This window comes from Contarinia nasturtii, unplaced genomic scaffold, assembly GCF_009176525.2.
Source record: "Contarinia nasturtii isolate CC-2019 unplaced genomic scaffold, AAFC_CNas_1.1 Cnas_scaffold_695, whole genome shotgun sequence".
Classification (NCBI taxonomy): domain Eukaryota; kingdom Metazoa; phylum Arthropoda; class Insecta; order Diptera; family Cecidomyiidae; genus Contarinia; species Contarinia nasturtii.
In genome coordinates, this window is record NW_022198046.1 from 1751275 (window position 1) to 1775497 (window position 24223).

A 24223-nucleotide genomic window follows, 5' to 3' on the forward strand; every position below is an offset into this window, starting at 1 on the left:
TATATCTGTAAAGGACTGTTTTACCTCCATTAAATGTTAGCACCGAAATCTATTTCTTCAATAATTGAAGAGTTGGAACGATCTAAGCTCTGGAATGATTTTCCAAAATAATAATTCACCACAAACAGTCCTTTTCATTTAAACACCATATTTGAAATGTCCCCATCATCTAATACATTGCATATCACTCTACTTGCAAAACCGTAATATAAATGAACAAAGTATTTGTTTATTACCCCGAGAATATATGCATGAAAACATTTTGTGACTCAGAGTACACAATATATGTATATAAACTTCTCAAAGTTTTCGTCGAAAACTTATTTCATTTTGGGAGAAATGAAGAAACGCTTGATGAATTACGTTTTCCCTGGCATATCTTCAATGATAACATATAAAACGTTCGAAACTAAAATGTTCAACAATTCGATGAATTCTTTAAAATTGTCAAACCATTCACAATGGGAAACTTTGAATTATCTTTAAAAAAACAATTTCGAATGATATGTTAACAAGTTTGTCGACCGCAAATATTTATATAACATTTTTCATTAATTTGATATTTTAAAAGATAGAAAATTTGGAACATCTGAAGTTTTAATTGCTGTTTCCAACATTTCAGTTTCATAGGTCAATTCTACCAATAAAACTGCATTTTGATATTCAACAAAAATCGAAATGATTCAATCTAACCAGAAGAAATTGCGTTTTTCATCTATTATGTTCATAAGCGGCAATTCCGGAAATTGAGTTTTGAACTTCTTTATAAGTATTTTTGAATCATATGGCGTTTCAAATGACGTTTCTCATGATTGACACAAATTGACTTGCTATAAAGTCAACAAATAAAAAAAAGTAGTTAACTTTGAAAATTGCGTCCGAGCGAAAGACGAGCAAGTAATTTGTCAATACGTTGATAACTTTCATCCACAGAGAATTTGAGAGGACTACAATATAAAGGGCGCGCCCGTCAAAAAAGCAATAAATAAACATTTTAAACGTGAGCTTCGTGTGTCATTATCATTCAATTGTCGCACTCACTTGGGAACAATCAAAATTGTCTTTCACATTTCGTCTCGGATGAAATCGATAGAGTGTGTGTCAAATCCACTCGATGCCGAAGTCTCTGAAGTTCAAGAACCACATCATTACTACACGTGAAATGTTCACATTATGAATTACAATATTACCGAATACAATATAATATCCATGCGAATGAATACATAACAAGATTTGGATTAGATTGCTCAATGTATATACCTTGGCCAAAAATAAGTTTCACTGTGTGTGTCTTTTGATCTATACTGTTTGAGTTGATTCTATCAATTTGTCGTAAACAGAGATGATGCATCATTGGCTTACGTTATTGTTTGAATTTTGTTCGGTGCTATGAAATTCATTTGTATAGTCGATAAAGTGAATTTCTCATTCAACCAATTCCCGTGATAGTTTCAGGCGCGACGACAGCACTTTCGAAAAACGACTTAATTTAATTAATGTGATGATGTCACTCAACTGCAAATGTATCATAATGCAAACAAAGTAAAGCATTAGCAAAACAACCAACACAGTTGCTACATTGGCAAAATTGTGCATCAAGCTGATAATTTAATGTAAGAAAAGAGGAAATGGGAGAGAATGAGAACGTAAAAGTGTGCATTATATTATAAATGCAATTTAATTAATTTCAGTTAATTATCCTTTTCAACGGCAACGATGACAAATTGTGAATAGAGTGTGTAAGTGAGTGAATGTTACATTTTCGACTGAAATAGCAAACGATTTCTGTATGAATATCGTTTTTAAAAATCGTATGTTGCAATTCGTGCACGTGAGACATTAGTGTTAGAGAGAGAGAGAGAGATAGAGAGAGAGAGAGAGAGAGAAAGAGAAAGAAAGATTGTGTGAACAAGATAAATTCATCGTACCACATCCGATTCAGGTGTTAACAGCTTAAATGCAATGCATTATGTATTCGCTTTTGTTAAAGATAGAAAATGGAACCTTCATTAAAATCGCTTACGTGCATCTGTTCACCAATTCAGAATTTGCTTCAATCGCCTTAATATTCACTTTTCATTGTTTTTTTTTCTCTATTCTCTGTCGTCACCGTGCTCTTTTCAATTTTTTTTTCTAGCGAATTTCTGAATATTTTTATTTGTCTTTTGTTGGGCCATCCATTAGAGAATTTACCACATTTTTGTTTCAATTTTCGCTTCTTCAGCGAACACATCGTTTTACTCCACTATTGCTACGGCTGTTTGTTCGTGCTATTCAATTGCAAATTGCATGCAATACATTTAAGTGAATTTCAAAAGAAAAAAAAACCGACATAAAAAAAATGGCGAAGTCTGTCACATTTCAACGCATAGAATGTTTTTATAAAGTGTGCAATAGTGCCAAATGAAATTCAGTGCATGAATTCTAGTACACGAAGTGTGTCCTATCTTATGTTGTGCTTGCGACTGTAGTATTTCCAAACAATTTACAGTTGTATGTATCGTTTGGTGCTTACTGTTCATTTTTCGGTTCAGCCTGAAGCTTCATTCGCATTTGACGAAATAAGATACTTTGAATAGAATAAGAAAAAGAGGATGAGCATTCATTTACAAATATACACATACACCGATTGTTTGACTGTAGGATAAAAGAAGAAATATCAAAAGGATGTGAAAGTCAAAAGCTTTCACAAATCCATTGACAAATGCTTTCATTTTTATTTACTGGCCACATTATTCTAGCACAAAATCACAAATCTTTTAATATCTTCCTCGCTTTATTTTCCATCATTTATATACATCACACACACTAGGCTCAGATTTACTTTTGTATACACAAATGCACTATTATTTTATTATATCAATTGTAGTTGAGTTTTTCTTTATCGCTGTTCTCAATGTGTGTGTATGTGTGTGTTTGTAAAATGTTTCAGCAAGAAAAAAAAGAATTTTTATAGAAACCCGTCATCAAATCCTAATGTAAGCAACATCGCTATTATGCAACAATTTATAATTATTTGCCTTTTCATTGAAAAGAAGTATGCCCACCTGAAATGGTGATAATTGCTTTATAAATTCATCTTTTTTATATTTCCATGGCACCTTTTATGAATTCATTTGCGTAATTATGAATAATGAATATGAAAACAATGACTTTTTGAACAAAATGTAATTTTGTTAATTTATAAAATTTATGATATGCAAGATGTTCCATAGTTCTGTACAAATCGCGGTATTACAAGTTGATAAACACTTTCCAATGAGGACATGAGGCTATATTCTGATCTACTTTTTGAACAATTTCAAAGATTTTTTTGGTGAGAAAAAAATGCTCTATAATTTTAAGTACTAAGTTGAATGTCAAAACATAATCGGCAATACCAAATAAGTTTACCCACATTTGAATCTATATTATAATCCAGTAAAAATGTCGTAGTTTCAAAAAAGTTATTGGATCCAAAAACATGCGAAATGGCTTGAAATCTAGTTGGCTCATTTTGGTTGCTATGTTTATTAGCTTGGCACCGGAACAAAACCAATTATTTATTAATGTGCGCTAGTTATCATCAACGTAAACGACTCTCTTTTTTTCACGATGCTCAACCTTCTGCCCTTCATTTGAGACTGTTTCGATCAATACTACTCAAGCATTAGAGAATTAAATCTTAACGCAAGAACTTTGTTTTATCTTACTCGGGTTTTGTAAGAGTGTAAAAAGTTCAATTTGTTAAAAAAATCTTTGTGCATTTGTACAAGAGAAAAACAATTTATTCGTACGAAAACAATCAAGTGCAGTCAATGATGTGTATTATTTGGCTCTTGTGTTGCTTTGTTGCTTATATTGAATTAAGATGCGATAAAATTAAACCGAGCAATGGGTGTCCGATTGTTTTTGCTCTTTGAAATGCAGAAAACAAAAAATCCATGACTCTTTGCTCTTGCATTCAAAAGTGTAATATTTTGCTTTAAAAACGAGATTTTCTTATCAAAAAGTAACGGATTTTCCACAATGTCTTGAGAATTAGTTTAATGCATTATAATATCAAATTCGGAATTTCAAAAAGAAATGACTCCCTTTGAACTTTACGAGTGAAAATATAAAATGAATAGAAAATCGCAAACGAAATGTAGACAATGTTATTCTCAGTTGGCAATTGCCAATGGCATTATTTGCCATAAAAAACACAAGAGATAAACATTAAAATAACTTCAAACAATACCCGATGCTTTCTGTTTATTCGTTTCCTCTCTCTCTCGCTCTCTCACTCGAACGATCATATTTATTTTGTCATTTTGAAACCAACATTGCACTTCATATTCTCGAGAAATATGAAAAAAATGTGCAAATAAACATTGTTCACAGAATACAACTAAAAAACGAATGAGTTCACGTTCATAGATGTTTCATTTATGACTGTAATTGCTTTTGTATACATTGTAGAAATAGGAGACTCTGTCTATTTTAGCTATACTTGTAGCATTGCCAACAGTCGTCAGTCATGATAGTATCTCGTTTTGATAAATAATAAATTCCGAAAATATGGTCGTCGTTCCCAACAAAAAAGCAATAAAAAATAGGGAAAATATCACATTGAATGTGTTGTGAAACAATATCTTAGAGCATAAACAAACGTGGTCGGTAAAATGAAATAACATCAAAATGCAGTATATTGTCGAAAATTGATTATATCGTTCGAGGTTTTTTTTTCTCATTCACTTGAAATCCAATTGTTTTGTATAATTCGATATTCTCTATGTGTTGATAGATAGACACAATAGATGAAATCACAATGAGTATTTCAAATACGATATTAGATAGCGATAGATGAGTCCCTTTAATGTAATTTACCATAAACCACCGTATACGGATTTTAATGCGGATTTTTGAAATAAAACAAATCCCAATTCGTAATGTACTTTATAATCCTTTTGTCTGGATAATGAATCAAAACCTTGGCTATTCAGATGCTTGCATAATACTAACAATATAATATTGAGGTTAGAATGCATGATCCAACAATAAGGAATCTTATTGATGTAATATGGAATTCACTCCATTCAAGCTACTACGGTTGAACAATAGACAAAAGAGATTTAATGAGATTTTCAGTTTTTTTTTTATTGAATTTCTCAATTCCATTTAAATTCTTCAAATAACTATGCCATGATTGATGCAATAATATTACCTAGTCAAACATCTAAGCATTTTTCTGTTACGTTCAAATTTTATTGCTAATTGTTTTACTCACTAGGATTGTGTCTGTGTCTTATTTAACCTTACAAAGGTTTGTAAAAAATCAACGGTACAATTTTTCACTAAAATTGTATACATTTTTGTGTGTTCAATTAAAACATTATTTCTGCTAATACAAAAAGCAATCAACATTTAATTGGCATCATTTGGAACCCAGAATGCGACATACGAACTGGCAGTGGCCATCAGTGAATATTTCGGATTCATTTCGACGGCGGTGATTGCTTCTGGCTGATGTGATGACAGTTCAGCCACTTTTCGTTCGTGATCCAATCCCGATTTTTTATTATTGCTGAAAACCAATACATTGCCATCGCTGCTGCCGCTTAAAATGTATTCATTGTTCGGTGTGAACGATGCATCAATCGCAATATTCAGCATGTTTCGACGACCTTAGCACGAAAATTTAAAATGAATCAATAAATGAAAAAAAATATTTTTTTTTTGGAAGAAAACGACAAAAATGTCAAACTTACTTCCAAAAACTTGTTCAACAGCACCAGTGTATGAATTGACAACACGAATTTTCGAACTGTTTGAACTAATAAGGATTTGTTTGGCATCCGATGAAAACTTCAAACTTGTCCATTGGATTTGATCGTAATTGAATTTGAACGATGAAAACGGTCCATAATTAAGGCCACGCAAATCATAGATTTCAATGCGAGAATCATCAAGTGCAACTGCACATAAATCAGTCCATGGATGTAATGCCACCAATGGCACACCGCTTAAATTGTTTCGTGAAACTTCTGGGCCACGAGTCCGAAAATCAAATAACATTATCGATTTGTCAAGACCACCGCTGAGAAATACTTTATTTGCTGTGTTCACAGACAACGAAACTGATGGTTTTGAATGCCCTAAATAGCATGTTTCATACTTTTGATTTGTAATATTCAGTTCACGAATTTCGTATACACCGCGTACAGGCGCTTCCGAACCAACCAAAATTTTGTCATTGGCATCCATGTAGTCGACAACACTGACACCATATTTGAAAATGTTAACGGACCGAACTTGTTGGGCCGTGTTACAATTGTAAAAATCAATGGTGTGTCGATTATTGGCCGAAATCATTGTTTCACCATCTTCCGAGAATTTTATCGATCTTATACGTAAATCATCATTGTTGTATGGCCGACGAAAATTTGGAAACATATTGAAACTGCGCATGAAATTATCCGTATCGTCCAATTCCATCGGCATTTTGTATAGCTCTTTGCGATTTCACTTGTGACGATTCGATTGTAATGCCAAGTTTTGTTCAGCTTCTTTTTTTATGAATTCGTTAGAAATGCTGAAAGTGGTGATGAACAACAATACAATATAAATGAATATTTGTTCACCTCTTCGTATTTTTGTGATTTATAAAACTTACTTTGTGTTGAAAATTTCTTGAACCGAATGAAATTATTCCGAAATAGTTTTCAATCCACTTAAAAAAGCAAAATAATTAATGACATTGAATGCACACGAAAGATGTTGTGTTGTTGAAAATCACGTTGTCGTCTTAAACATCATACGATAAATGACAGTTCTAACGAAGCAAAAGAGTTGAATTCAGATCACACTGTGTAAACGAAAACGGTATACACTTTGCACAATCAGCACGTCACACATTTTTATTCGTTTGTATGTGTAATGTTTCGTACATTGAGAACGAAATCTCGAGTCAAAAGAGAGAGCGGAAAAATATTTCATTATTGTGTGCGTTGCAAACAGAGTTTGCATGAAGATTCGTGAATGTGTATTAGTCAGACGCTGGTTTACAAACAAACCTTTCGAGAAAAACTCCAATTAAATGAATGCCATGAAGTCGGTATTGTGTGATCTGGACGAGAAAAAAAACTATATAATGACATTCCTCCGAAAGTAGTTTTGGTGCACAAGAAAACAAATATTATGGTGAACAATACATTTGTTGACTGTATGAAATTGTATATCGTATGGAACGGAAACAATAAAACGTCTTAACAATATGAAGCAATTGTAAATAGTTCACAAATGCATGCAAACACCCTTATGTACGAAAATGAATATTTCGAGCATCGAACGATTGAGAGTCAGAGAGAGAGAGGGAGAAAGAGTATGTGCTTGCATTTTGTTTCCATATCACGTGTTTTGACTAATGATTTTACGTGACAATTTCAGTCAATATTGAATTTGGTTTGGTGATTTCTGGTCAACATAGCTGCAAACGTGATTATTTCAAGTGTATGAGAGTCGATTTGATAACAGAGAAATGCCAAATTTGTATATGGAAAAGATCTTTAATTGATAAGGTTTTGAGATTGCCATAGATAATATTGTGGAAACATGAGTCCATTTTAATTATAATGTTTTCGACCCAAGATAAATTGATAATACACGTTCGCATCAAAAGCGAAAAGATTTTATGCAGACAACACATTCACACACTTACATAAATATATCCGGTATGAACAAACCGAGATTAAACTAATCGACTTTTAGTGTATAACGGTCAGCCTCTTCATGCATTCCAGAAATAGCCACACATTCGAATAATGGGATTAACGTTTATTAAATAAGATTCGTTGCAAAAACATATCGCATTCAACAATCACAAAAGTCAAGACCCGCATGCAAATTAATATCGAGTGAATCATTCAGTTGATTACACCAAATATGCTATGAATATTCGCCTGAACTTGTCCATTCGATCATTTATTGTTTGTTTTAGGTAGTCGAAATCAGAATTATTTTAGTCTTACACTGCAAATCCATTGTATTATTTATTGCTTTCGTATGCTGTTCCTTGAATATTCGAGTCAAAACAAATAAATATTGTGGATTAAACACAATATTTGTTCGTATATAGTGGCTTGATGGTGTGATGCAACGAGGAAAGAATGAAAGAGATAGAAGTGACTATTAATCTGTTTCTTGAACAATCTCGGTTGGCCTTGCCATTTTAACCTACAAAATTCATTCAATTGTGAAATTTATTTGGAATTGTTTATGCTTGAGATTGCCAAGAAATGTTGTATTAAATTTTCCGAATCCGATCTAATTCGGTATTTATGTTACACGTCACAATTCATACTAAATGCTTCTATCTCTTTAAGTGTGTATGCATTTTTGTTGATTTTTGAAGCTGTTGTTGATTGCGGTGATGGTCGTTTGCGTTTCATTTTGACATTCGTCTAAATAAATGCATTTGATTTAAAGTTTTAAGTCTGCTTTCGGTTCAAATCATTGTGGTTTCAATTTGAAATTGCGTTTTGCGTGATTTCAGAAATGTTTTACAAATGCACATCTAGTTGCAACAAAGTCACTGTTATGTTACGCCACTGACCAATCAAAATCATCCAGTTTAAAACAGTTTACTATGTAAACAAATTATGGGTTTTATTTACAATGCATCGCATCACATAGCATCTGAAAAATCGATTTCATTGTTTATGTTATTATTTAACAGAAAAAACAACAACAACCACCAAAGCTGACTATAATTGTTATCTCTCTGCGTTGGCAATATATCCGGGAAACCGAATTGTTTGGACTTTTGACCGCAACACGCTTAAAATCTTTCAAATGATCAAATACAAATTCGGCATTCTTCACCCCACTATAATTTTGTCATCGCAAACAAGGACATGTATTCTATGACAATATTTTGTAAACGTTTTACTAAACGATATGGAAACCATTGGCTGAATTTCAAAGTCGAAAATATGTTTGGCCAAGAATGTAATCATATGTGTTCTATGTAGTGAAATGTTTTGAGGCGTACAATTGAAAAACATAATGTTTGAGTCACGCTCAATTAATAGACACGAATACAAACGGTACACAGTACAAGTCACAGTAAACAATACTAAATTGATGTAAAATCGTAATGGACAACACATTTCGAGTATTTTGGAACTTTTGATCCTGCGGACATTGTCTTACATTTTAAAATCAGATAGAATTTCTGTCAATAGCACACACGCATATATAACGATACGAGTCCAGTCATGAGTGGTATTTGACTAAAACAATGGAAAATCCCTTTTGAACAAATCACAATTTTGTAGTGGACGGAAACGGAAATTGAACACAGAGTTGATGATATACCGATTATTTATTTTTGTTGCTCTCATTTCGAATACCGATCGGTGTTTGAATAAATTTTAATGTCATGAGAGACAGATATAGTGAATGTATATTACATACCTAGATATGAGCTATTTGTTAGAACCCAGAATATTTTCAAGGGATCAACCATAGCATCCGCATGGATTGGTGTGATAAGTACTAGTCACCATAACAGTATAGTGGCACAATACCACCACAATCGTACAAAACTATACATTTTGGCAATGGAAATAATTGCATCCACTGCCACCACAAACGATGTTGTTGACAATGAATTTGATGCTCTTTTTAGTATTGGCTCAGTTTGTGCCGTTATCGTGGTCGTCGTGGTCGTCGTCGTCGTTGATATTGTTGATATTGCAGTTGTTGATTCGATGAAAAACAATTGAGCGGGCGTATACATTCCGCTTATGCACATAATAGATTTTCATTCACTTTAAGTTTTTTTTGTCATTGATGAAACAATGCTGAGTCTCACGCATATCAATCTCATGGCTCACAAGTCAGATACATAAATCATAACGAGATTAATTTCAAATGTTTGCCTGCCATACACGCACATGTACACCAACCACCCGAAAAAAAAAAATATATAAAATGTTTTGTTTGCTTTTAATGGAATCGCTGGGAATAATAAATCACTATTAGAATCACATAGAAAGTTTTGATCATTCCACGTAGCATTAAATTTGACCAGAAAATACATTTATCAGTTTCTGTATTTGTGATGCGGTTTGAGTACACGCACTAATTGTAATTATATGCTATGTGTCACTTTGATGATCGATTTCGTAACAGAATTTTCAATTAAATTGTGGAATATTCAATTTGGATCTATCGACAGGCGAGTTCATCGAATGTTTGGTTGCGGATGATTGCGAATAACATGGAATAAAGACCGTGTCATAAAATGTAATTCTTATTGCTATGGCAATCAGTAGAATTCATGAATGCAACACTCCGTTATATATAATCTGAATTCAATTAAAAAATTGCACATGCAAAAAGCACGAAGCCACATTTTCCACCATACGGTAGAATGCGCTTAAATATTTTTTCCCTGTCTTTCGGTCGTTTACGGTTCTCTGATACGATTTTATTGCGGTTTGCAATTTTACGCCAATTCTCTTCCTCTTTGAATGCGCGCGCGTGTGTGTGCGTTTCAAATCGCTTTTATGACAATTCTTTGGAATGATTTTCACGTTTTATGCATTTGCATATCACTTTTATCACTTTCCATTAACTCTCTATCTATTTTAATGTTTTGACGATGTTGTTATTGTATGGACAATGAGTGCACAGCATGCAAAGAACCAATATTCACATTGCACACGAAAAGTTGGTACATTTAGGCTTTGTAATCATTGATCAATTTTATTATAAACGAGCTACATTTAATGTTATCTTTATGCAGTTTTAGTCTCGTTTAGTTACGAAATATGATGCCAAGTAGTGTGAATAAATCTTTAGTGTTAACATTTATGTGCCAGCATGTTCACGGGGCTTAAGTCTCAATATGTTGCGCTCATATAACTAACTATCAAGCAAATGAAATTCGAAATGAATAAGTGCATATGTATATGATCAACCGCCGTGAAAAAACATACACACATTGAATTGTACCCAAAACTGGCTTTTTGGACAGATAGAAAGAGTGAGAGAGAAATGTATGGCAATAAATTTATTAGTTGAGTAAAATTAAGTTACGTTTATTGCTCCATTTTTGCTCTTGTTCTATTGCAATAGAGCATATGCAGGGCTCATAAAACAATTGCAAACTTTAAGCAAATTGGATATCCTACCGGAATAAAACCAAAAATATACCATTTTCACTCTCTCGTGAACGGTTAACGTGAGCACAAATGAAGAAATAGTTGATAATATTGGTGTCGAAAAATGGCAAATAAACATTGCACAACAATAGGGAAATGGCGAGGATAACCGGTATTATTAGTAAAAAAAAGTTTCGACGTGAAAGATAGGGAAAACACATCGTTTTCGTTAATTAAGTAAGAAAATTTCGCAAAATTGTGGGGACAACTCTTGGCACACCTCAACAATAGGAGCCATTTCACATGAAACAGCTACAATAATATAATGATAACACAGTCACAAAACCTAACGATGGCTTTTCTTTTATGTCGGAAGTTGAGGTTTTATGATCGCCTCTATACAGAACCTTGTTCGCACAAATTTTTTTTAATAGAAAAACTTTTCTCAACACATTTTCTCCCATTCACTATTCATTTTGAAATAAATTAATGAATGAATAAATGACATGAAATGTGCAAACAACGCGTGCCACATAAAATGTTCAATCATTCACAAGTCAAAAAAAATATTACATGGGATTTTTAGCGAACGCCCTGCACAAACATAATGACAATAACTGCAATGGCTCATAAATTTGGAACAATCTCTTTTGGTTTTCTTTCGTTAACAATAAAAATGGTTTGGTACAATTTTAGTAGAGTTTAAATTTTTTATTTTTCATCTCAAGTTTCTGTTATATCCGACTTAATTGAAGTCAATCATCAAGTGAAAACACACGAATTAATTAGACTTTTTTGGAATTGATGAGCTGAAAAGAAAAACTGCACAAACTTAATATTTTTCAACAGCGAACCGATGCCAAATCGACTCTTCATTCGCTTATGCTTCAATAAACAAAACTAACACCGATCACATTGAATCGTAAACATAAACTGAATGCTGTTACTCGAAAATAGAACGCTATCGAAATTCTCCAGTACAAGTTGGAGTAATTTTCTGTTCTCCATTTGGTTTTAAGTTTCAGGTTTGGTGAATTTCTCCTCTTCGTTCAATCGTTTAGCTTCATTATGTCTCAGTAGATTTCTCTGTCAACAATCATGCGCAGTCGATGACAATTTGAAATTTCACCACTTCCCCAGTATACCCTCTTCAAAAATTGAAAATGTCCGAATAACCACAAGCAAACAGATAACATTTATTTGGATCTGCTTTCAACGAGAGTATCCACTTTCTTCTTATCGCATCGCCAAAAAAAAATTGAAATGCGGATAAGATATGTTGACGTTGACTACAAATACAATACCACACAATGCATGAGAAGAAAACCCATTTGGAAAATGAATGACGTTGAAAACAAATCGTTGAAACAAAAAATAAAATAAACAGTATGAATTGAATATAAAATAAGATTGTACGCATCACAGTAAACGGTTGCGTACGCTATGAGCATCTACGCAAATAGTTTCGGTTTGCCAAGAAAAATTAGACAATTGTGTTGTTTTGAATGGATAAACACTTGACAAACAAGGATTGGCTGCTTTTTTGTGTCTTTTTTTGCACGGCCTATTATTGTAGACGGATTGAAGAACATAATATAGGAGTACTTACGCTTTCGTTTTTGAACTGATACCGTACATAGTTAAACCAACTGCCTGACAGAAGCATTTGTGTTTAGAAAGAATACATGAACAAGTTTAATCAAGAGTAGAAAACAAAAACTTCGAATATTGACAGAAAACAGCTCGGAGCCGTCGTTTTATGCATTGGTATCTACTATTTCCATCCATATCTGTCTCTAGTTTCATTTCTCATCATTCTGATTCATTATTCAAGCTGTCGTAAGCATTAAGTTCGAACAGTTCGAGGTGCGAAAGGTTCGTTTACTGCTTTTGCAAAGGTTCGTTTTGCATCCAATCATTGAATGCCGTGCTGGAGATTTTGCCTACGGAATAAATTCATTGGATTTGCAATCCGAATTGATATTCGATTTTTTACACCAACATAAAACTGTGTGTGTGTGTATGGTAGTTTTTCATATTGATGTATTTTGCTTTTGCTCAACGAATGCTAGATTCCATTGCACACCGATGTGAATCATTTGTAGATTCGGTCCTTTCGGGGTCATCAATTTCGTTTTTTTGGTTTTTGTTGATCGAATAAGGTCTCATGCACAATTTTTCTCTTCTCCTGTTTTTTTATATGCATGATACCAATTGATATATTTGGCGTTCCTCTGTATAAATTCACAATATTTCTTTGAAGTCAATATGATGTAACCCTTTAGGTCAACTAGATCAGTGAAAGCGAATATTAAATGAGTGCAAACATGTTTTGGTATACACTACAAAGCCAAACCAGATTAGGCAATCGATTAACTCACAAATGTTAACGTCCAATCTAATATAGAATCCGAAACCGGTAATAGATGAAAAACCATTTAAAATTTGAAATGATTGAAGCAGATGCATTAAGTATTGTTTTATTTTTACAAAATTTGTTTGTTTTTTTATTTTCTCAAGTCGTATCATCCACAAAAAAAACAATTGAAATCTGTGTTGGGTGCATATTAATTTGCATTAAACCAATCGAATCATCAAAATCATATTGCATAATATGGCGAAAATGTTCGCAATATTAGTTTCTGACGGACTTGGAACTAGAAAAGCACCATAAAGTTCATCAAATCGAAATATAAAAAAGTCGAGAGAAAAAACAAAAAACAATTCTTTTGTGGATTATTCGTTTGCTTTTCGTTTACTGAAGAGTTCAATCAAATTTCTCCACATCACAAAAGTAGACCATGTACAAAAAAAGTTATTTCATTGCATTGAAATGAAGCGAATGCCATTTGCGTGTGTGTGTTTTTTTTTTTTTTTTGTTGAAAAATGTGTATTGTGCGACTGTCGAAAAAAATCCACTGAACATTGATAAAATACACTTTCAATCAACACAGAAAACACACGCAACTTAATATAGAAACCACGTTTTGATGAAATTTTCGTATTGCGCATATTGCGGAACAAATTTTATTGGATTCGTGTAATTGTAGTTGTTAAATATTTCCACTTTTGAAGGGCAGCCAAGTTTGCGAAATATATAGAGCTACACCACTCATTGGTGTATATGTTTGGAGAGAAACATAGCGATTTTCAATGCAAATCGATTTTTGGATTCTATTAGCATCATTCCGAAAAGATAGATAAATCTTTCCATGAGCAAATCTCATTCACATCGTCCGTAATTTCTTTTGTTCGATCGTCGTTCGAGCAGAAGCAGTTTTTTTGGTATACGTACATCGATAGAAAAAAGATAGTGTGTATGTATGTGAATATGATGTGTTTGTTGAGGAGAGTGTGTGTACGTATTATTCGATTTGTACGTTAGTCAAATTTGCCAAGAAGTGAGAGATCGAAAACGATAACTGTGTGCAATGATGTACGTGTGTGATGAACTATACGTCTTATAAGACGCATAATAGTAGTAAAACTAGAATACGATGTTGTCAATACGCTTTCATTTTATCGTAGAAGTAATTTCTGATAGTTGAGTTTGTATTTTTACGTAAATGTATCGTCCTGGTAAAATATTAGCTTTGTTTCAACTTAAAGTCCAAAAAACCTCGAACTATTTATATAATGTTACTTATGTTAAAATGGATAGGCAAATACTATTTTCACGCTAATCAGAGCGTACATCATCAAGTTGTTTTTTCACTTGAGAATTATCTCAATTATGATGCTCTGTGATTTTGCTTTCCTTGGTGTGTTGGAAAGGAATCGCTTTTTCTCACCTGCGATGATGATAAGCAATCTGTAATAGGTTCACATAAAAAACCGACCATAAAACCAAAGTATTTACGTATACGTACGTATGTGATCAATTGGCCAACTTGAACCTTTTTTGTTTGCAACGCCAAAACATCAACCGAGCTAATCCGTTTCACCAAAAATATGCGTTCTCATACAAATTAGACGAGAATGCCGATTACAGTCAAAAATTGTCGTATATGTACCGCATTATTTTCGTTACAAAACCTTACGAAAGTTCTTTCTGCACAATCATGGGATGGCCATCTTTTTCTATTTTATTTTCTGTTACAATGCGGAAATGAAAATAAATTCCAAAGGAATAGAGATGGTTTTAAAATTTATGCCAGTTGTAAAGATCAACAAGGAATTTAATGAAAATGTGCGCAGATTGGATTTACGAGAATGAATATGCCTTATGCTCAAATCTTTTGGTGGCGGCAGCAATTGTTAATGCTGCGCGCTTTCAAAACACGCTATCGAAATCCAAACACGTTTGGGGTGCATTGCTTTTTTTTAACCGGATTTTATTTTACTGTGCTCTTTTTCAACTCTTGAACTCACTGTTCGCGCTAAGAGATACACTAAACTTGCGTATATGGGAACGGAGCTAATATGGTTTTGCAATTATGGTACGACAACATTTTACAAGTTTACATATCGTCGTTCATTTCATACGTGATGATATCCTCCTCGTGTATAGGAGTTGCGTATGTAGTTGCATGAATATTTTTCCGCTCGCATCGTTTTCGACCAACTGAAATCACCGAGATTTGTCTTCCCACATCTCTCACTCGATTTGCACGTCGGGGCTCAACGAATTTATTTTGTTTCAAAAATTTAAAACAGTTGAAACACAGATAACATTCGTTTACTAGCTATGTGAATTTGTTAAAACCAACTTTGTTTATGCGAACCATTTTCATGCGAATGATATTCCGGACTGATGAAATATATGAAATGGGCCGGATTGGTTATCATAAATTTAACGATACCAAACCAAATAACCGTACCGTAAAGGATTTTGAATTTTGATTTTTAAGGTGTTGTTTCGGATGAGCTTCACGATTTTGTACGAACCTGTGAACAGTTTCTGTGATTCCAATAAATATAATTTGTAACATTTCAATAATTCCACATATTCGATAACACATGTAATTTAACACCCGAAAATGAAAACGGCAACCAATTTCACAAAGCACGTAACTAAATATCTTCGCCATTTATTTCAAACAATGAATTATTTACCAAAGTAAATCATGTTGGAATGTCTTGAAATGCCACAGGCTTTTATACTAAATCTCCCCATTTTGAATTTATCTCATCGGATGAAAAGCAAACTTCAATTAATTTGTGAACTTAAAAAACGGAACAAATTGAATACTCAAGTCGCCTCAAACTTCTGCCACAGCTGCAATGATGAACGAGTTGCAAAAAACTTTTCGACGGATAAAAAATAGTCAGCTTTTGTTGTTAAATGTAAAGAAAAAAGAAATGATTATGTGGCCATAATAATCATTGTGGGCTAAACAATTTCACTTGAAATTTCAAGGGTTCAACTAATAAATCTTAGCGTAGACCAAATATTCGGCATAATGACTTTCAATGAAAAGAGTTTGAACATTCTCAGCGAGAGAAGAACACTGGAATGAAATCGAAAAAAGGCACACAAAAATGCGGCTGCTCATCTATTTGCTTTGGTCTTTGTTTGGTAATATATCTAAAATATGTATTATATGTAGAGGCGATTTTCTAATACGTCTTTTTGAACATATTTATAACAAAACCGTTTTTATGAAATCTCACCGCCCTGTCCCCCCAAAATCAGGCCAATGACAAAAAGCAAAAACATAACGACAAAATTATTATCTCGATGTATGTATGTGTGAAATTTTTGTTGGCCGTTTTCTCATTTCTCAGTAGAGTGCGCATTGTTTCTGCTTCTGAATCGCATTGACGTTGCTCGCAAAGAACTATGAACAACAATTTGAATTCGAAAAGTTTCTAAATACGCTCAATAGCTACATTATAGTGTGAGTTGCACATACTTTCAAATGACGAAACTTATGTATACCAGAAGATGGTCACGATTTCGAGCGAAAATAATTTGTTTTCATTGATTTTACAAAAGCAAATTCCGGTTGTTGGTGCCCAACGAACAAATATGTAACGTTTTTAGGACATTTTAACGTTAAAAAATGTAACGCTTTAACCCATTTTTGTGGCAATTTTCGTGTCAAATGGAAGGTAGAATATAGGCATAATGTGAACCACTTTTTCAACGATCAACAGACGTGTTTTGAGAAGAAAACGTGCAATTATTAAGCGACAAATTATCGATGGCAATCGTGAGGCTGTGAACGAAAAAATTCGGACTGGGCGTTTAATGTCAAAGGTTAAAGTTACCTACAAAAATTGGCCATTAAATGTTGATGATGATGATGTTGTTCCACAAACAGTTACTTGGCACCGAGATATTGTTGCAGCAAAATGCATTATGCTCAAAGGTATGAATCAATTGGAAACAGAATATTCATTATTTAATGTATTTGCTTTAAATTACATAGGACTTTGCCGGATCTTTGATGTACCATTGCCAGTTTCATTGTTAAGACCGCCGGACTACAACAACAATGTCAACTAACAAACATCATCAATTAATCATACATTCAAAAAATTACATAAAATAAAATATTTTAACTATTATAGTTAGCTTAGCTAGACATGAACAGACTATATAAAGTCTTGTGGTCTAGTTGTACAATAGTACAACATTGTACGGAGGGAGAGTGCCCGTAGGTGAGTAAAGTTTTTAATTTAAAAAAAGTATTTTATACCCAGTTCAACTGATATTAATGGTTGTCTTTCCCTTTTGCCATGTTTTCACACCTGAATGTTCCACCATGCCAAACCTATGGAAATGACTGAAACTACACACGAATCTAACCCCGAAAACGACCGTCAATATGTGCTTCATAATGGATGCATTTGCCCTATCAATTGTTTGCTGGGTGCCTAGGCTCACTGACTTCATGCAAAATGCCGCATAGTAAATTTGTGATCATCAGAGGCTTTAAATTTATTTCCTCATTTTCATCGTTGGCAGTCAAGTATTTAAAGATTATTGTCGAGTTAATCTCAGACTTCTTCAAAATGTCTTTTTCTCTGTGGTTTTTTGGTGGTGTATTTTTTGGTACGGTCGTTTCTGAGTTTATCTTTGTTATTTTTTTTGCATTATGCTCGGATCTTCATTGAATAGCTCATTTTTGCTGTGGCAGCTCATTTATTACACCATTCTTTTCAACGCAAATGCTGCTAATTTTGTCTCGCACTACTATATCCGCGTACGAATTACGCTCATTTCAGAGTTTTTTGGTTTACACTTGATAATATTTGGGTTTCGTAAATCGACCAATGTTACTTCCACTGTCATGGTAGCTGATGCTGACGGTGGTGGTGGTGGTGATGACTGGTGTACAAAACTTGAATACATTTGAAAACAAGCAATTAAACTGACTTGTTCTTCTACATTTTTGCTAGCACGCTGAAATCCATTTGTTCATCGTCATCAGCTGGAAAATGTTAAATTGCATCAGCTGCCGTTCACTGGTGTTTTACTTTCCTTTTAAACTTCGACTCTTATTCAAACCACTGTGTATATTACTCGAAGTTTCGACTGAATTCTATCCAAATAGTGGAAAATAAGATGACATTTCATATATTTCGGATTTATCTCCAGTGTTTAATTGGATAGATTAATAAATGAGACAACCATGTGACTTAAATCAAAAAATCTTCATGTTTATAAATAGGAAAAACCCGACGCCGGAAAATGTCGTTACATTAATTTATTTGTTTCGAATTTTTGTTGCGCTTCTCACTTCTCACGTACTTGTTTTTTGTTTTGTTTTTTTATTCAGGATAAATCGCATCATCCAACTTGAATCCCAAGGGAGTACTTCCCATTAAATGGATTTCAAATAAATTCAAATAAAGTCATGACATATTTTTCGCTATCTCGTAAAACGTAAGCTGAAGAGTTTTTGCTTGGTATTCGAATAATTAAAGAAATCCTGCATGCATAAAAACGTTTAATGTGCAAAAAAATTGTGCTTCCATCTCGAGAGATAATTTATACGGGGATTGTTCTATTTTTTTGTAATTTTTTCTCACAAATTATATTGTACTCTAGCCGGATTTCTTTTATTTGATATCCGAGTTTCATGACCTTTTTCAGTGGCCATTTTTTTAAGAAACTATTTTAAATATCACATAAAATGAAATGTAAATAGCAAGCATCTTCAATTTAAACAAATTAAATTGGCCTTTAAACTTGAGAGCGTTTGGTCGTTTCAATTGAAATTGATGCAAGTGGAAATTTAATAACTTGTATAGTGCCTTTTTTGAATAATAGGAACGGCAACAATATTAAACAAAAGCCATCAATTACCGAGGCCAACAAAATCACTACTTCATTTTACTTTATTAACTTTGATATTTCCTAGGAGCAAAGTTTTTACCCGTTTTTTTTCTTTTTATGAACTGAATAGTTTTGAAATTTTCAAAATGAATTTTTATTATGCTGCATAATTTAATTTCTTTCTGTGTTTTGCTTTGTCGTGGCTCTTTGCTCATTCCATGAATTAAAAGAATGCATTATTGCATGCTCAAACTTTGTCGCACCGAATAAAATTGTCCACAGCAAAATGGTAATTTGAAAAAAATTATCGTTATTTTCAGAAGCCGTGAGGTTTTTTCCGGATAGGATCAACAACAACAAAAAACTCGTTGTGTTTTTATCGGTGGGATTTTTTCAGCATAAATCGTAAGTTAGCAAACGTGCCATAACGCACTATCAACGGGCAGGTGAATAATATGGAATTTCAAGTTAACATGCAAACATACAAACACCAACAATATGCATTTCGTTTTATGTCCGCAAACAGTTTCGCCGAAGGAATAGGATATATTCAATTGAGAAACTAGTCCAGTTTGTGCTATCAAATATGTGACACATATGAAGAAAGAAAAGCGAAAATTCATTTAAATCAATTATATTAGAACGTAATGATGCAAATGTACAGTGTACAGTGTACACAGACATAGTGAATAAGGATTTTTTGATGCTATATGCGCTGCTCTTATTCACAGACGATATTTGTGTACAATACAGTGATTTTATTATATCATTTCGAAAGAAATGTTACGAATGTCGAACAATAAATTGATTTGAGCATATTGTTTATATAAACGTAAATGGAAGCTGCAAACATATCGCTGCTATGTTTGTGGGCTCACTCAGTCCAAAAATTCGAAGAAATATACATGTACTGTAATACACGTATACTGTTTTTCGCGCGTGATTTTGGCAAATTGAATTAACTAACTGCAGTTAGTTGTTGCCAAGTTTTAAAATACAACTCTTTATTTCGTGTTACTAGAAACTCGGCAGCAATAAATCTCAGCAATGCTTTAAACCAAATACGCATTGTCACAGTAAGTCTATACAGATAAGCTGCTACCAAGTAATTAACCATATTGGAAAGAATGGCGAAAAGATGTCAAGAATCACTACACAATCATTCAATCATGTAGCACACACAGTTTTGACATTGCAACTTTCTTTGTTTTTTTTGAATTTATTTTTGGTCCAGTGATTTGTACAATTGTTTCCTTTTTCATGCTTCAGTGGTGTAGATTCAATGAAAACTATTGTTTCCTTTAAAATTTCTTTTATTTTACTAATTTAATTGAAAATCATCACACTGTGAAAATTCACCATTGAAAACTTTATTTTCCAATAGTGGTTGGTTTTGTGAACCAATTCATTGGCTGCTACCAATGTATTGGACGAATTTCAGATGAATGCTCGAATAAAATTGGCGCTGAACGACTGGCACGAATCTACCCAATATTGCTTCAGGTGAAAGAAGTGTGGTATTTATGGTGAATGCATTTCACAGCTCAATACAGTAGTGCAGATTGGCAAACTTGATTGATTTACATTGCATATTCTGATTTTTTTCGGCAACATGAAATAACATTTTGAAAAAGCAAAAAGTTGATTAAATCTGCTCACATATCCACAGTCCATAGTTTATAATTAAGATTGTTATACGATATCTTTTATTAAATTTGTCCATATTCAGACAACCATTAAAATTTCCAATAAAAAGTATTTACGCACATTAACGTTTAAACGTAATTCCATTTGAGAAGCATATTGTTTCGTTTTTCCACTGAATAAGTTTTAAATTTCTCATTTTATTACAATATTTACTCGGTCATATATGTTGAAAATGATACGCGCCATGGAAAAATCTTGCGAAATATTTATTTTTAATGATTGCATGAACACATACATGCATTAGAGAATACAAAAAGATTCTCTACCGCTTATACAAACAAGATTAGTTTGTGTGGATGTAATTCAATGTTTATGTAGGTAAAAAAACGGAAGGTAAATGCAACTATCCAATGCTCAAATATAAAAGGCAAAATAAATGTAAACATCATCATGTACAAAGTGAAAACGTTCTTTTTGGTTGTGCACATAATATTCTCAATGTATCCATCGTTTCATGAATATGCTTTTCTTTATCAAAGTGAATACCCTCTAACCCAATTCAGTCGGAAGCAACTCTCTTTCATATGCATATATATGTGTGTGTTATTACATTTTCAAGTCACTTCTTGCATATCTAATTTAGAAAAATGCGTTTTCACCACTCGATCTATTCGCCCCTCTTGTTTTGCTTGCATTTATTTACGTTTAAGATGTTCTTCTATAAGAGTAGAGATTTCATCTCGGTTCAACTCTATAGACATCGCCGTCTAATATTTCCGATCCTTTTTAGCGTCAAGTGAAAGCATAAAAATAAAATTGTTATGATGTGAAAAGAAATTTGATGGATACATGAAAATACGCTGTTTTTTTTTTGGCATACACAAAAATTGCTTTTTACGTTGTTTGTTCATAATTCAAACACAAATTTGATTTTCGAAAGAAAGCCAGTCAAGATTTTTCTGAGTAAAATCATCCGGAATGTAGTTGAAAGTACCGATTTAAAATCCATATACGCCAAATGACAAATTGACACTCCGAACAAATTTTAATGTACATTTTGAATAAAATATTTTCTTTTTTTAATTCAAATTTTGTGTTCATAATGGAATTGAAATGGAATAATTTGATTATATGTGTCAATAAACGCTTGATTTATTTAGCATACGTGTTGGCTTTTATGATGATAAACGGCGTTCATTTATTGAAATTCAATAACTATTCCAAAATTTGTATTCTCCGAAAATTATATTAAATTTATATGAAAGTGGCAATTTGAGGTTTCCATTCGAATAACAATGATATCAAATTGGCCTATTCACTATAATTATAGGTCTCATCAACCGCTGTGACAGATGTAGATGGTTGTTTATGGATACATGTTGATTTGAAGATAGTATTTTTTTTTTCATTAAATGTAATCTTCTTTTTTTCAGCATCGGTGCTCTTCATTTTTGAACGGCAGCACAATATCAGTAAAATCTTTTATAGAAACTTACCTATGCCGACCTCTTACCAAAATATAATTCGCGCTAACTGTACATTTATTCAAAAATATTATGTTCATCGGCTCGTGTTTAATAATCTTACCTGAAATGAGAAAAGAATGGAATTTCATTAATATAAGCAAATGATTTAAATTTTGTTTGATTTAAGAGTTTTAATTAATCTTTCTTTCCATTCATTCGACACTTTATTATACTGTGTATGAGAATCACATAATTACTTTGAAATGATGCCATAATTGTTTCAACTTGATGGAAAAAAACACGAATTAATCGATCAAAGTGTGCAAACTAATTTTGGAATTGAATTTTGAATTTTCGTACAAAACTAGCGCAAAAGATGAAAACTAATGGATTATATGATGTTTATAGTTCAGCTGAAACAGCAATCCCAAACACTTCCTCTTTCTATACTTCGTTCTCTCAAAACATCAACTACTAGTTGTCAAAAGTTTCCACCCATTGGCACAACGTTGCCATGAAACCGTGGCACGCTTGAATGATCAATTTTTCATCAGTGAAACGTTAACGGTATTTAATTTTCTTCGAAAGTTCTCGCACACTTGAACTTACTTTTGTCCGGTTTTCGAAACGATTCTTTTAAACAAGAAAAACTGCACATTTTGCACTTGCTCGAATACGAACCAAACGCGTTCCGTCTAAGTACGTGATTTTGTGCCAGAGGTTGAAGTTTGTAATTACAGATGAAATTAGAGATAATTGAGATATGAAAACTCGGATATCGTGTACTTTTCTCATCAAGATTAAATTGCAAGCACAAATATACGCCATACCGAATGCAATTAATACAACTTTTGGATTATTTACTTCATGAATATTCTAACTTAACACTTGTTTTCTGTTTCCATTCCACTTTAAACGTAAAATGAATGTCAAAACTTTGTGTGATTTGAGTTTTGTGCAAAGGAAATGTTCTCACTTTTGCAATACATTGTAATTTAAAATAACCACCGATGTGACAATATTTTGATTTGAAAAATATTTTAAAAGAGTTACGAGCAAATGTACAGTTTAGAACGTAGGTCGATGATTAAATTTGGTCGGATTATATGCTATGCCGCAATCAAGTTAATGACACACCATTTTCGCAAAATTCCTCGATGAGTCAAAAATATTGAGTGAAATCGACTTGTATTGAATGTTGCGTGACGCATCACATGAAAGACCAATATTTGGAATATTGTGCTATCATTGAAGTTACACAATTTTTTATGTCGGATTTTGATTGTTTCAGCACACACTTGGAATGTACTCGTTGTTTTGGCATCAAAATGTATCACGCACATTCCATTCAAGCTTTTTATCTAACGTCACACTCAGTTGAAAAGTGTCACTCAAGTCTGGATATTTGTGGCACGTTGTGTGTCGTACGCATATATGGTATGGTACAGAACGCAATTTTTATTTTTCGTGCGTTTCACTGATATCGCGAATAGCTCTTAAAATTATTGAGGTAGAAACATTACCAGTGCCATTTGTCTATTACACATTTTTGGTGACACTGGTGTTTAGGTCAAAATGAAATGAATATTTTCATATCAATTTGGGCCAAACACGTCTCAAGTAAATCAAAAGTCTATCCATCCGTATGTGTGCGGTTAAATGTAATGAATTGACCCAACAAATTATCTTATTGGACTAAAGCAATCTATACAATATATTCCACCACATCCCATCATGTTCATTGATGATTTCAA

At 33.0% G+C, this 24223-nt stretch overlaps 2 protein-coding genes across 5 annotated transcripts in view; both read right to left on the bottom strand.

Annotated features, from left to right (window-relative positions):
* LOC116340844 (neural-cadherin) overlaps positions 1 to 24223 on the bottom strand; it is a 156053-nt gene that overhangs the window by 47560 nt on the left and 84270 nt on the right. Inside the window, exon 1 of one of the 4 annotated variants that reach the window (XM_031767553.1) lies at positions 9436 to 9565. The exons of the other annotated variants lie outside the window; for them this stretch is intronic. Within the exon in view, the coding sequence (XP_031623413.1) occupies positions 9436 to 9487 (52 nt within the window). The 5' untranslated portion in view covers positions 9488 to 9565. Of the gene's footprint in view, positions 1 to 9435; positions 9566 to 24223 lie in introns of those variants that run through there. 4 annotated transcript variants of the gene reach the window in all.
* On the bottom strand, positions 5153 to 6783 carry LOC116340845 (WD repeat-containing protein 82-B-like). The gene is made up of 3 exons (XM_031767555.1): positions 6635 to 6783; positions 5730 to 6553; positions 5153 to 5645 (listed from the first exon to the last, which is right to left on the bottom strand). The coding sequence occupies exons 2-3, from the start codon at positions 6460 to 6462 to the stop codon at positions 5386 to 5388; spliced, it is 993 nt and encodes a 330-aa protein (XP_031623415.1). The 5' UTR covers positions 6463 to 6553; positions 6635 to 6783; the 3' UTR covers positions 5153 to 5385.

What these genes read in the sequence shown, in the direction of transcription:
- LOC116340845 (XM_031767555.1), bottom strand. Translation starts at nt 6,462, where the DNA reads ATGCCGATGGAATTGGACGATACGGATAATTTCATGCGCAGTTTCAAT. An exon ending in TGTTGAACAAGTTTTTGGAA is followed by an intron (nt 5,646 to 5,729) that starts GTAAGTTTGACA and finishes TTTCGTGCTAAG; the next exon opens with GTCGTCGAAACATGCTGAAT.